Source organism: Siniperca chuatsi, linkage group LG10 (genome assembly GCF_020085105.1).
Source record: "Siniperca chuatsi isolate FFG_IHB_CAS linkage group LG10, ASM2008510v1, whole genome shotgun sequence".
NCBI lineage: Eukaryota > Metazoa > Chordata > Actinopteri > Centrarchiformes > Sinipercidae > Siniperca > Siniperca chuatsi.
This window is the reverse complement of record NC_058051.1, coordinates 30,398,240-30,413,239: the sequence shown is the minus strand read 5'-3', so window position 1 is coordinate 30,413,239 and position 15,000 is coordinate 30,398,240. Positions and strand designations below refer to the sequence as shown.

At 42.7% G+C, this 15,000-nt stretch overlaps 1 protein-coding gene across 1 annotated transcript in view; it reads left to right on the top strand.

Moving 5' to 3' along the window:
* Nucleotides 1-801: 801 nt before the first annotated feature.
* Nucleotides 802-15,000, top strand: part of slc6a8 (solute carrier family 6 member 8) — a 69,244-nt gene continuing 55,045 nt past the window's right edge. The window contains exon 1 of the mRNA XM_044210255.1: nt 802-2,599. Coding sequence (XP_044066190.1) covers nt 2,248-2,599 — 352 coding nt within the window. The 5' untranslated portion in view covers nt 802-2,247. The remainder of the gene's footprint in view (nt 2,600-15,000) is intronic.

The following is a 15,000-nucleotide window of genomic DNA, read 5'->3' as shown; positions in this document are numbered from 1 at the left end:
AGGGGAAACAGGAATAGAAGCACTAAGCAAAAAAATACAATACACTGTAATATAGGTCAGATAATAAATTAAGTACCAAGTGGGTTTACCGGTTGATGATAACACGGTATAAAGTAAGAGTGCATGAACTGTCAAGTGCAGCTTATTTATAATGAGACGGAGCACAGCAGTATGAATAAATATCAATAAATTAAACTGAAAACAGAGAATATTGCACAATTATCTCAAGTATTGCAGAGATGTTAATGATCAGTTTCCAGTTTAGTGACTTCGGGTCATACAGACTGACACTTAGAGGGAGGAGTTAAAGAGTCTGATGGCCACAGGCAGGAAGGACTTCCTGTGGCGCTACAAGACGAAGTTACGGCATGTGCACTACTATTGGTTAGGTTAAGGTTAGGCTAAGGTTAGGGTAAGGTTAGGCTAAGGTTAGGCTAAGGTTAGGCTAAGGTTAGGGTAAGGTTAGGCTAAGGTTAGGGTAAGGTTAGGGTAAGGTTAGGCTAAGGTTAGGGTAAGTCTTCAGGAAATGAATGTGAGTCATTGTAGTTTCCTCTTAAGTGATGGAAACAGGACTGTGTGTGTGTGTGTGTGTGTGAGCGCGTGTGTGCGCATGCGTGGGTGTGTGTGTGTGTGGGGGGGACCCCTGTGACGTCAGAGATATAGAGAAGAAACAAAGGGAGGAGGGGGTCATGGAGGTAGAGAGAGGGAGGAGTGATCCTGATGACGTCCACAGAGAGGGGGGGGGGGCGTGGCCGTGTGCGTGACGTCGCCCCATCAGCCGCCTCTCCTTTAAAAGCCGCCGGGCGGACAGACGGACGGACGGACGGACAGCAGGAGGACTTTAAAGAGCTCGGAGCGTCTCTAACGGGACATTTGACAGCTGAGAGGACCGGGACTCGTTCAGGTCCGTTCGGACATTTCTGTCAGCCTCTTCTCCTCGTCGGATGGAGCTGTAACAATTCCTCCACACACTGCACCGCCCGCCCGCCCGCCGCCGGGACTGAAGCTGCGCGCTGCTCGGATCCCTCTGCCGGTGCCGTCCCCTCCGTCCCCTCCGTCCTCTCTGTCTCCCAGCAGGCCGCCGTCTCCTCCGTGACTCTCTGTTCCCATGCGATTCTTCAGACTCACATTCAAGTGTTTCGTGGATTGTTTTTGAAGGTCGCTGTCCGGTTGTCGGTGTAATTCCCTTTCTTTTTTATTTTCACATTTTTTAGTTTGTAATTTTCTCTTATTTTCGATCCGAGAGAGAAATGTCTCCAGATTATTACTAGACATTTTGAATTCGTGTCCTGCTTTTTTTTTTTTTTACACATTAAATCTTAAATGAATTCGTCCGGATAAAACTGGATCAATAAATAAAACAACAGATTCTGGATCATCCGGCTCCGGCTGATGTGATCCACCATCCACCCGCAGCTCGCTGAGAAGGAGAATAATCAGAATTATTATTACTGAACCAGAAGAAAGACGGAGACATAAGGTGGTCTGAAGCGGACTGTGCGGGACGGAGCTGGACTGACTGACTCCTCTGTTTCTGACTGGTTTGTAGCTGGTTGTTGGACCTCTGAGAGGAGGAGAACACAAGGCAGATTTTAGGACTAAAATAAGATAAAACTGAGTCTTTAAAGACATAAAAAGCTGCAAGATTAAAGGGTAAAGATAAGACTGAGGTTACTATTACAACCAGAGCTGACTCCATCTCTGACTGGTTTGTTACTGGTTTTTAACTGGTATCCACTGCTTGTTGGGACTCTAGGTGGGCATAGAGAAAACAGAGCTCCTAAAAGGACAAAAAAAGTTGCCAAATTAAAGGGAGGAGACTGAAATTACTTCTGCAACTAGTGCTGGCTGCTGCTTTACTGAGTGGTTTGTTGCTGGTTTTGAACTGGTAGGCCGATCTGACTGGTTTTGGGACACTCAGAGGAAGCGAAGAAGAAGAGACTTCAGCCTTTACAGGAACTAAAAACTGCAAAATTAAAACAAAAAGGGAGACTGAAATTACTACTGCAACCAGTGCGGACTGCTACTTTACTGACTGGTTTTTTTTTACTGGTTTGGGGGAAACTGAGAAGTAACTGTGGGGTAAGACCAGATTTTAGGGGACAGAAACAAGAGAAACGGGACAAAAACCTGCAGGAATTACAGGGAACCCAGAGTGAGACGTGGACTGACATTTTGACCCCTGACTGACTGGTTCCTGACTTTTTTTTTTTAACTGGTTCCTGACTGGTTTGTGGACTGTGAGTGATGGAGAAGCAGGCCCTGCCAGCCTCCTCCTGCTCTCTGGTCCTCCTGGAGGAGACCAAGAAGAACCCCCTCCTCCTGACTAACGGCGGCGGTGGTTACCCCCCCGCGGCCGCTAACGGCAGCCTCGTCCCGCTGACGGCAGCGGTGGCGGGGTCCGGCGGCGGCGTCGTGGTGGGCGGTGCTTGTGCCGGACCGGACAAGAAAGTGGGCGTGGTGACGGGGGCGGGGCCAGCTTACCAGGAACGGGAGACGTGGACGCGGCAGATGGACTTCATCATGTCCTGCGTGGGCTTCGCTGTCGGGCTCGGCAACGTGTGGAGGTTCCCCTACCTGTGCTACAAGAATGGAGGAGGTGAGGCACAACACACACCACACACACACACACCTAGGCAACATATAGACAGGTCAAGCCCCGCCCCTTTCCTAGTTGAAGCCCCGCCCCCTCGCCTAGCCAGCCTGTGTCCATTAGCTACGTGTGTTTTCTCATAGAGAGCCAAAGCGGCGTTATGTCGCAGTGTGTTTCCCCATCGATCCTGAACCCGATCAGGTAATAATAATGCAGTCGTATTGTTCAGACCGTTATCACGAGCAAACTCGGGAATATCGGGAATTCTTCTTTCATCTTTGATTTACTTGTGAACGCTCCCAAGCTGGAATAATGGCAGCTGTTTGTTAAACCCTGATCCTGACGACACACGAGACTAGAACCTCACGGGGTTCGAGATACTGTTACCTGCACTCATGTGTTTCACTATATATACAGACCTAAATATACGAACTGTGTGTGTGTGTTATCTCCTCTCTGTAGTTGAATGAGTTTTACTAACATGACTCACAGTCTGACACATTCCTATGAATGTCTTTAGCTACCTGACACACCCTAATGTACCTTTTTTATCTCTCAGCCTCATCGTTTTACCGATCAGTCCTGTCCTGCTACCAGCCGCATTCTCTATCCACCCACCCCTATATCCATTAATATCCACTAGCCCCATCCTATATCTTTGTTTTTACCCACCAGCCCCGCGCGTATGTCCATACCCTGTCCTATACCCTGTCCTATACCCTGTCCTATACCCTGTCCCATACCCTGTCCTATATCCTGTCCTGTCCTATACCCTGTCCTATACCCTGTCCCATACCCTGTCCTATATCCTGTCCCATACCCTGTCCTATACCCTGTCCTATACCCTGTCCCATACCCTATCCCATACCCTATCCCAAACCCTGTCCTATACCTTGTCCTTTACCCTGTCCTATATCCTTTTTTTACTAACCAGCTCTTCCCTACAGTATGTTATTTTTTACCTTCCACCCCCTGTATACCCAACTCCAATTGGCACAGGTTGTACTATGTCTTAACTGAAGCCATACGTTTTATCTCCTATTTCTAAATTCACCCCATCTAACATTACTTATTATATATAATATTTTCATCCCCATTCTTTAAAAATAAAACCCATCCTGTATTAACCCTCTGTATATCCAACAGCTTATACTAAATTTAGACCAAAGCAGTATTTTTTAAATCTTTTAGTTCAGATTTTCTAATTCCAATCTTACCTTTATTGTAGGAATATTTTGTGTCACAGAGCAGCTCATTGATCACACATGAGAGTAAAAAGTTAAAAGCAGAGACGAATAAAAAGGTATCAAACCACAGGAAACACATCAAGTATGCATTAAAGCGTTATTACAAAGAAATGTTTTCAGTCAAGTCAGTTTTATTTATACAAACTAATATTACAAATCACAAAATTTGCCTCAGGAGTAATGATACAGGACTTTGTCATATCAAAACACACACGTGTGAATATTTAACAGAGGAAAGTTTTTTAACATTTAACTGCAGTTTTATCATTAAACCTGTTTTCTGTGTGGTGGTGGATCATTCTCTCACTGTGAGCTCAGTCACATGTGGTCTAAACTAAACAGTATTCAGGAGGAAAGCGAGCAAACAGAAGCACAATGCAAATTCCACAGAGTTTTAAAATAATAATAATATAATGGTAGTGGTAATATTTATAAAACAATAATAGTAATAATGATAATAATAGTAATACGACTAACAACAACTGTAGCAGCAGTTGTCGAGCAGGAACACAGGGGCAGCAGGCGGCCCACAATCACCGATCCAGACTCTGCAGGTCCGGAGGCAGAAATACCTGCTGAAAGCAACAGAAGGAGAGAGGAGACGAGAAAGCACAAAACTACGGGAGAGAGAAGATGTCGAGTTAGTAACATGCAGTAATGGGATAAAAATGCATACAGATGGAGAGGAGGAGAGAGGAGAGAGGTGCATCATGGGAAGTCTCCCAGCAGTTTAGGCCTATAGCAGCATAACTAAGGGATGGGACCTGATTCCAACATGTGATTCTTAATACGATACTTAGATAAAGTGTCTGAAATCACTCCGTTTATATACAGTTTGTACGGTAAAGTGCAGTACATTTACTGTCCGCCATTTTATTATTTATTTATGTACAGCTGTCAGTGATGATGCAGAAAAATTAATCTCACTTTACTGACACAGCGTCAGTTGTTTCCTCCAGTGAGTCCCGAACCTCTTTAACAAGTAAGTAACTTGTGAGCAGTTTCACCAAAGAGTCATTTTCCCCTCTCAGATTATTTCATTTGAATATTTTTAAGAGGTGTGAAGAGGTATCACAGCTGTCACAGGTATCATATTATCACAGGTATCATATTATAACATTATCACAAGTATCATATTATAACATTATCACAGGTATCATATTATAACATTATCACAGGTATCACAGGTATCACAAGTATCATATTATTACAGGTATCATATTATAACATTATCACAGGTATCATATTATAACATTATCACAGGTATTATATTATAACATTATCACAGGTATATTATCACAGGTATTATATTATAACATTATCACAGGTATCATATTATCACAGGTATCATATTATAACATTATCACAGGTATCATATTATAACATTATCACAGGTATCATATTATAACATTATCACAGGTGTCATATTATTACAGGTATCGTATTATCACATTATCACAGTAATCACAGTGTCACAGGTATCAACATTATAACAGGAAACAAGCAAAGAAAGAAAAGCCAAAGCGTCTTCAGATATTCAGTTTACAAAGACATCAAACAGAGAAAATCTTCACAGTTTAGAACCACAACATGTTTCTACTTGAAAATCTTCAACGATGAATCGATTATCAATATCAATAGTTGCTGATTACTTTTCCTTTGATCAACTAAACGATGAATCGACGAATTGTTTCAGCTCTAGTTTGAATCTGACAAAAGAATGTTTCTGGAACGATTAGCTGATTAATCAGATAGAAGGCATTTTTGTTTGATAAACTATGTGATTGTGATAACTAGTGATGATGCAAAATAATTAATCTCACTTTACTGACACAGCGTCAGTTGTTTCCTCCAGTGAGTCCCGACCTCTTTAACAAGTCAGTAACTTGTGAGCAGTTTCACCAAAGAGTCATTTTCCCCTCTCAGATTATTTCATTTGAATATTTTTAAGAGGTGTGAAGAGGTATCACAGCTGTCACAGGTATCATATTATCACAGGTATCATATTATAACATTATCACAAGTATCATATTATAACATTATCACAGGTATCATATTATCACAGGTATTATATTATCGCAGGTATCATATTATAACATTATCACAGGTATCATATTATAACATTATCACAGGTATCATATTATCACAGGTATCATATTATCACAGGTATCATATTATAACATTATCACAGGTACCATATTATCACAGGTATTACATTATCACAGGTATCATATTATCACAGGTATTATATTATCACAGGTATCATATTATAACATTATCACAGGTATCATATTATAACAGGTATCATATTATCACAGGTATCATATTATCACAGGTATCATATTATAACATTATCACAGGTATCATATTATCACAGGTATCACAGCTGTCACAGGTATCATATTATCACAGGTATCATATTATAACATTATCACAAGTATCATATTATAACATTATCACAGGTATCATATTATCACAGGTATTATATTATCGCAGGTATCATATTATAACATTATCACAAGTATCATATTATCACAGGTATCATATTATAACATTATCACAAGTATCATATTATAACATTATCACAGGTATCATATTATCACAGGTATCATATTATCACAGGTATCATATTATAACATTATCACAGGTACCATATTATCACAGGTATTACATTATCACAGGTATTATATTATCACAGGTATCATATTATAACATTATCACAGGTATCATATTATAACATTATCACAGGTATCATATTATCACAGGTATCATATTATCACAGGTATCATATTATAACATTATCACAGGTACCATATTATCACAGGTATTACATTATCACAGGTATCATATTATCACAGGTATTATATTATCACAGGTATCATATTATCACATTATCACAGGTATCATATTATAACATTATCACAGGTGTCATGTTATAACAGGTATCATATTATCACAGGTATCATATTATCACATTATCACATGTATCATATTATCACATTATCACAGGTATCATATTATAACGTTATCACAGGTATCATATTATAACGTTATCACAGGTATCATATTATCACAGGTATCATATTATAACATTATCACAGGTACCATATTATCACAGGTATTACATTATCACAGGTATCATATTATCACAGGTATTATATTATCACAGGTATCATATTATCACATTATCACAGGTATCATATTATAACGTTATCACAGGTATCATATTATCACAGGTATCATATTATAACATTATCACAGGTGTCATATTATCACAGGTATCATATTATCACATTATCACAGGTATCATATTATAACATTATCACAGGTGTCATGTTATCACAGGTATTATATTATAACATTATCACAGGTGTCATATTATCACAGGTATATTATCACATTATCACAGTAATCACAGTGTCACAGGTATCAACATTATAACAGGAAACAAGCAAAGAAAGAAAAGCTAAAGCGTCTTCAGATATTCAGTTTACAAAGACATCAAACAGAGAAAATCTTCACAGTTTAGAACCACAACATGTTTCTACTTGAAAATCTTCAACGATGAATCGATTATCAATATATATATAATATATATAATCAATAGTTGCTGCTTACTTTTCCTTTGATCAACTAAACGATGAATCGACGAATTGTTTCAGCTCTAGTTTGAATCTGACAAAAGAATGTTTCTGGAACGATTAGCTGATTAATCAGATAGAAGGCATTTCTGTTTGATAAATTGTGTATGATTTGTCGGTTAATGGATTAGATTAATTGATTAGACTAATTGACTAATCAAACAAAAATGCTAAACATTTGCTTGTGTCTGCTTCTCCAATGTGAGGATTTTCTGCTTTTCTCTGTTTTATATCTCAGTAAACTGAATCTCTTTGGACTGTTGGTCGGACAGAACGAGACACGTGAAGACGTCACTCTGGACTCTGGGAAATTGTGATGGTATTTGTCACTATTTTCTGCCATTTTATAGACTAAAAAACTAATTGATTAGTTGTAAAAAAAAAAAGTGGAAATGGTTTTGGGAAAACTATTGATGAGAGGAGACAAACTGCAGAGAGAGAAAGATTGAGAGAGATGTCTCCTCTCACCTGAAAAGGTCTCGCTCACACAGTCGGCCAGTTTCAGCTGGACAGGGGAGATGGGAAAGGTCTGGATGTTCACACACAGAGAGGAGGAGGAGGAGGAGGAGGAGGAGGAGGAGGAGAAGGTCAGACTCGTGTTAAATCACAGAGAATTAAGAGAAAAGGTTCAGTTCTCACATTACAGAGACACACTGATTGTCTGGTAACTGACTCTGTCTGTAAAGGTCACGACCTTCGCTCCCATTCTGCTGCTTCGCACCTGATTTATCAAACGAGCACCGAAGCCAAAGTCTCTCTTTAAAGGACCGTTCTGTTTGTTTTTTAGCTGCGCGTCTCCATGGCAACATCGTTCAGTCCGTCCTCCGCTTTGTCCAGACCGAAGCGTCTCAGCAGCTGCTGATGAGACGTGCTTCATCGTTCATGCTCCCCTCAGGATGAACTGTAATAACTCTGCTGATCCTCTGACTTTCCATCTAGCGCCACCATCAGGTCGACATGTTAACGCGTCCGACACTTTGGTTTCTGACCGAACACCTGCAGAGCTGCTGACGCTCCCATCAGCCTCAGCTGCACTCTGTGTTTACTGTTAACTAGCTAATGTTAGCATGCTAACACGCTAAGCTAAGACGGTGAACATTATAACACCGTCATGCTAACGTGCTGATGTTAGCATCTAGCTTAACGCGCTGCTGAGCCTAAAGGCGCCAGCATACAGTTCTGTAACTTCCTGAAACAGACTCTGTGACATCACACCCACTTCACGCTGTGATTGGTCAGCTGTGTGGCGGTGCCTTTATTGGCGGGGAAACAGACGTCGCCAAAGCAAGTGTGAAATAAGAACAACAACAACAACAACAACATGTATGAAAGCACGAACACTTTCCTCTCCGCCCCCTGCAGTGTGGACGTTCAGACCAACCGGAAACTCGTCACACGCGGTCGGACGACACGCCGAACACACGGTTAACTCGAGCCTGAGTGCAGAGGCTTGTTTATCCTCCATCCCCGCTGATCGCTTCCAGATCACATTACACTATTATTACCAATAAAGATTTATCAGCAGATATTTATTTTTTCACCTAAACAAACATCTTTAAACGTGTTTCTGCAGCTCGTCCGTCCACAGTCCGTCCTGTCTTTGTCCTGTCCTTCTCCTCTGTCCCCCCTCCTCTCCACACTCTCTCAGATTTATTATCCTGCAGTGTGTGTGTGTGTGTGTTACTACTGCAGTCACCCTACCAAGGACACACACACACACACACACACACACACACACACACACACTCCACTTCATCTTTCAGAGATCAGCGCTGTCCTCGGGCAGCCACACTGTGCTTCTATCTTTGTGAGGACCGGCTTGAGTTTTAGCGAGGACATTTTGTCCTCTCGTCTTCACGAGGTTGTTTCAGGGTTGAGACTTGGTTTTATGGTTCAGGATCAGGGTTCAGGATCAGGGTTCAGGTGAGGCCTGGTGATATAAATTATGCAAAAACAACCTTGAGAAGGTTCCAGGGGGCTTTGAGGATGTTCTGGTGGATGGATGAGGTTACCATGATTCTTGAGGGGGTTCCAGGAGTCCTTGAACAGCTTCCATGGGTCTTTGAAGAAGCTTCTAGAAGTCCTGGAATATGACCCAGGTGTCCTTTTTATGAGGTTCCAAGGATCATTGAGAAGGTTACAGTGGTCCTGGAGGGAATTCCAGTGGTCCTGGAAATGTTACAATGGTCCTGATTGATTAGAGGTTCTGATGGTCCTTGAAAAAAGGACAGGGTCCTTGGAGAGTTTGTAAGGCTCCATGAGAGAGTTCCAGGGATCCCTAAAATTATTTTCATTTTAGTTGCCTTTTCTCCCAGTTACCACAGTATCGATCAGTTCTGCAGTTAAACGGCCTGATTGATCTGATCGGAGCTGATCAGGTGTTTCTCGGCTGTCAGGCAGGCTCTCTCATTGGTCGGTTCAGGTCTCCATGGTAATGAACCTTTGCTCGGGGTCAGGGGTCAAAGGTGTGTGTGTGATGACTGGCTGCCAAGTGTGACATCATCATCCCTCTCACCACGTGGACGAGAGATTAACAGGAGTCGCCTGTAATCCTTTAATCCTGTTGGCAGACCTCCTCCTCTCTCCTCCTCCTCTCCTCCCCTCTCCTCCTCTCTCCTCCTCTCTCTCCTCCTCTCCTCATCTCCTCCTCTCTCCTCCTCCTCCTCCTCTCCTCTCTCCTCCTCCTCCTCTCCTCCTCCTCTCCTCTCTCTCCTCCTCCTCTCTCTCCTCTCTCTCCTCCTCCTCTCCTCCTCCTCCTCCTCCTCCTCCTCCTCTCCTCTCCTCTCCTCCTCCTCCTCCTCCTCCTCTCCTCCTCCTCCTCCTCCTCCTCCTCCCTCTCCTCTCCTCTCCTCTCCTCTCCTCCTCTCCTCCTCTCTCCTCCCTCCTCCTCCTCTCCTCTCCTCTCCTCCTCCTCTCCTCTCCTCTCCTCCTCTCCTCTCTCCTCTCCTCTCTCCTCCTCCTCTCTCTCCTCCTCTCTCCTCCTCCTCCTCCTCCTCCTCCTCCTCTCTCTCTCCTCCTCTCCTCCTCCTCTCTCTCCTCTCTCTCCTCCTCCTCCTCTCCTCCCCTCTCTCCTCTCCTCTCCTCTCCTCTCTCTCCTCTCCTCTCCTCCTCTCTCCTCCTCCTCCTCCTCCTCCCCCTCTCTCTCTCTCCTCTCCTCCTCTCTCCTCCTCCTCTCTCCTCCTCCTCCTCCTCTCTCCTCCTCTCCTCTCCTCCTGCTCCTCCTCTCTCCTCCTCCCCTCTCTTCCTCTCCTCTCCTCTCCTCCTCTCTCCTCCTCCTCTCTCCTCCTCCTCCTCCTCCTCCTCTCCTCTCTCCTCCTCCTCTCTCCTCCTCCTCCTCTCCTCCCCTCTCTTCCTCTCCTCTCCTCTCCTCCCTCCTCCTCCTCTCCTCTCTGCTCCTCCTCTCCTGTGTTCGGCATCCCTCTTGCTTGTTCATACACTATATGGCCAAAAGTATGTGGACACTCCTATCTGCCAGACAGAAGAGGTCCTTGAGAAGATTCCAGAAGTCCTGGAAGATGTTCCAGGTGTCTTTTTTACGGGGTTCCAGGGGACCTGGAAGAGTCACTAGACTTCCTTGAGGATGTTCCATGGGATGGAAGTGGTTACAGTGGTCCTTGAAGGGTTTCCAAAGGTCCTTGCAGGGTTTCTATGAGCCTCTGAAAATGTTCCAGGGGTTTTTTCCTTAATGAGCTTCTACACGTCCTCGTGGGTTACAGGAGTGTTCATGAAGTCGTTCCCACTGAGGGCTATAGGAATACATGGGGTTGTTCTTATTTCCCTCTATTACTGATGAGTAGTAAGCTGCTCTGGCATTACGGAGGGCCTTCCTATATGTTTTAAGACTATCTTGCCAGACTAAATGAGAATCTTCCAGCTTGTTGGAACTCCATTTCCTTTCAAGTTTTCGTGATTTCTGCTTTAATTTGCAGGGTTTGGGGGTTATACCACGGAGCTAACCTTCTTTGTTTTATTATCATCTTTTTTAGAGGGGCGATAGAATCGAGTGTCGTTCGCAGTGAGCCTGCAGAGCATAGGAGTCCTCTGTTATATTGAGACATAACACTGAATTAAATGCAGATAGGATCGCTTCCTTGAATCTTGCCACAGCAATATCAGATAGACATCTAGAGTAAGACTGATTGCCTAATGGCGTGCAGTCCAGTAATAGCAGTTCAAAGGTTGTTAAATAATGGTCCGATAAAGAAGGATTCTGTGGAAAGACTATTAAATGTTCAATTTCAATGCCGTATACCAGAACAAGGTCGAGGGTGTGGTTCAAACAGTGAGTGGCTTCATGTACACTCTAATAAGGAGATAAACGCAGTACTAAGGCTATCATTTTCAACGTCCACATGAATATTGCAATCACCTACAATAATTATCTGTTTTAAGGACTAAACTTGATAAAAACTCTGAGAATTCAGATAAACTCTCAGAATAAGGACCAGGTACACTGTAACAAAGAGAACTGGCTGTCGTGTTTTCCAGGTTGGGTGTGAAAGACTAAGAACAAGGCTTTCGAATGAGTTATAATTTAGTTTAGGTTTAGGGCTGATTAACAGGCTTGAGTCGAAGATGGCTCGAGGTATATAAGTATTAATATGACTGGGCGGAGTGGATTCATTTAGGCTAACATATTCTTCTTCATGACCCAGCCAGGTTTCAGTAAGACAGAATAAGTCGATATGATACTCTGATATTAAAATTGTTCACTAGTTCAGCTTCAGATGACAGATGTGATGTTTAAGAGTCCACATTTAATTCTCCTGTTTTGTTATGCTATTTCAGCGTTTTTGTTTAGGTTTTTATTTATTTAACTCCTCTTCTGTTAACTTTAGATTTTATTAATTTAAGTGGTCGGGGGGCAGACACCGTCACTGAGGAGTTTTGGTTGGGAAACTGCTCTAATGGAAGCGCAGAGAAGGACTCTGCCTCCTGGTCTGAAGTCTGAGTTGTCACGGTTTAGGTCCACTAATAAACTCGGCCAGATTTCTGGATATGAGCGCTGCTCCATCCAAAGTGGGATGAATGCCGTCTCTCCTAATCAGACCAGGTCTTCCCCAAAAAGTCCGGCAGTTATCTGCAGAGGACTAAACTTTATAAAAGCTCTGAGAATTCAGATAAAAACTCAGAATAAGGAGCAGGAGCGCGGTACACTGTAACAAAAAGAATTGGCTGTCGTGTTTTCCAGGTCGGGGTGAGAAAGAGTAAGAATAACTAGCTACACTGGTCCTTGAAGGAAGTGAATGATGTGTGTTTGGATTGGCAGGTGTGTGAGATTCAGTTTACAGATGGATATCAGTCCGTTCTGCAGAGTGAAACTGGCTGATTCAGCAGAAGTTCAGTCACTCTTGGCCGCCACAGGAAGTTTCAGATATGGTAAAGAGTTACGGTTCACAGAATTAACACACTGTGGTTAAACATGGTGGTCTATATATATTTTCAGTTTCCTCTTTCAACAGTTTCTGCTTTCAGATCACTGAGAACATGTAGTGAACAGGAATCAGTGGTCTCTCTGTTGACCCGTGTCAGGTGGTCCTGACCAGGATTTCACTTCGCCAGTGGTGATCAGTGTCGTGTAACTGCTCCTACGCTCAACGATCACAGTGCTGTATTTATTTTAAAGTGCCTCCATTATTTGAATGACAGTTATGAAAAGGAAATAACAAAAAAACAAGATTATCGAGGCTCTGAGTCAAACAAGGGCTGACTGGGCTCGCTCTCTCTCTTTCTCTTGAATTTAGTCCAGTACGGGTTCTCATTGAATACTGTTGCGTCACTGCTTTAAAGGAATAGTTCAGCATTTTGAGAAATACACTTTTGCTTTCTGTCTCAGTGAGATGAGAAGGTGGATGTCAGTCTCAGGTCTGTGTTGCCTACAGAGGAGTAAAGGGAGTGACAATGGTAAATAAATCAGAATCAGAAATACTTTATTGACCCCAGAGGGGAAACTCTTTAAATGTTCAAAAATACACCTACCAACACTCTGAACTAACTAACACGTCATATCTTATTTGTTTAATCTGTAGACAAACAGAAGTGTAAAACACAGTTTGTGCTTTTAGGGGCATTACATGCTGGAACTATAACTCTTATCATTCCTTGTGAGGTTTTTGGTAGCTTTATTCACTTCATTTTGGATGTTTATTATTATCGTCGCTCCCCATTATTTTCTGTGCCGAGCCTGGTGTAGACGACAAACACAGTATTTTCCATCTAAAAGCCGTCTGAGACTCCAAACTTAAAGTCTGTAGTTACACAATAAGAAATGTGTCATTAGGTTCAAAGTTTTTAAATGGGGTTATACACGTGATATACTGATTACATAATCATTTCACGTCTGATGATGATAATAATAATAAAACAGGCAGTGGTTCAAAGTGTAGATGCCCTCAGCTGGAGTTCGTTGACCCTGGCAGTGAGGTGCTGAGTCATGTTTAGCACAGGTGAGCTACTCATTCTTTCTATTCAGGTATGTGGGACAGCGGGCTGCCAGGGAAGATAAACTCAGCTAAGCTAAATTAGCATTTGGCAGAAGGCGTTTGGCTAGGCCGCTGAGGCTTTTGGCAGACAGAGAGCTGGCCGGAGTGAAACTGTATATTCAGTCTCCTTTTCATTTCCTTGTGTTTGTGTGGTATTATTGCAGCGTTTTGTTGGGTGATTGATGGCTTATTAGTTGGAAGTTTGTAGCTTGTTCTGTGTTGAAACAGGCTGTGTGATTTATCGCCTCATTTGCTTCTCCAAAGTGAGGATCATTGTATAAATCTTTGGGTTTCTAACAATTTAAAGACACCCCCACTAAACTGTGGCAACTTGCGATGGACGTTTTTCTAAATGATCTGACATTTCATAGTCCATATTTTTAAAAACTATAAAAATGCATTTGAAATGATGTATTGTCTCCGCAGGACAGGGTGTAAAAACTGATATAGATTCTGTCCACGAAATTCACAAACACAAGTGGAGACAAGAGTCAACCTGGTCCAAGTGTCCGTTTATTACAGTTAATATGGCCAAGCAGCGAGGACAAAATTCCCCTGTGTAAGTACAACCAGTTGTGGTCTTTGACGGAGATCCCCCAGTTGGAAAAAACCGTTCACTTTAGCCTCCGACTTGTAAGTCCGGGTCGGAGATATCGTGAATGTCAGCTAGCGACGTCAACAAACTGTAGGCAGAATGGCGGCAAATGCACCATCGCTGGCAGTCACATTCACATCAATCCAATATTATCACAAACACAATCCATTCAGCTCATTTAAAAGGAGCTGTACGCTGTTTGTGTCCGGTTTCATCTGGTAACCAACGGCTAGAACAAGGCCGTTCTTTAGGCTGTTTATCTGACGTGACTACAAGGTTAGCGTGAGGGCCGGTTAGCGCAAATAGAAAACGGCATGTCACACTGAAGCATGCAGTGGCAGCTCGGTCTGATTATTGGGGTAGTGATGATGATGAAACTCTGCTCTGTCATTAGCCCCGTTATCGGCCTGTCAGTAGCCTACTTAGCCCAGTGACTTAGGAT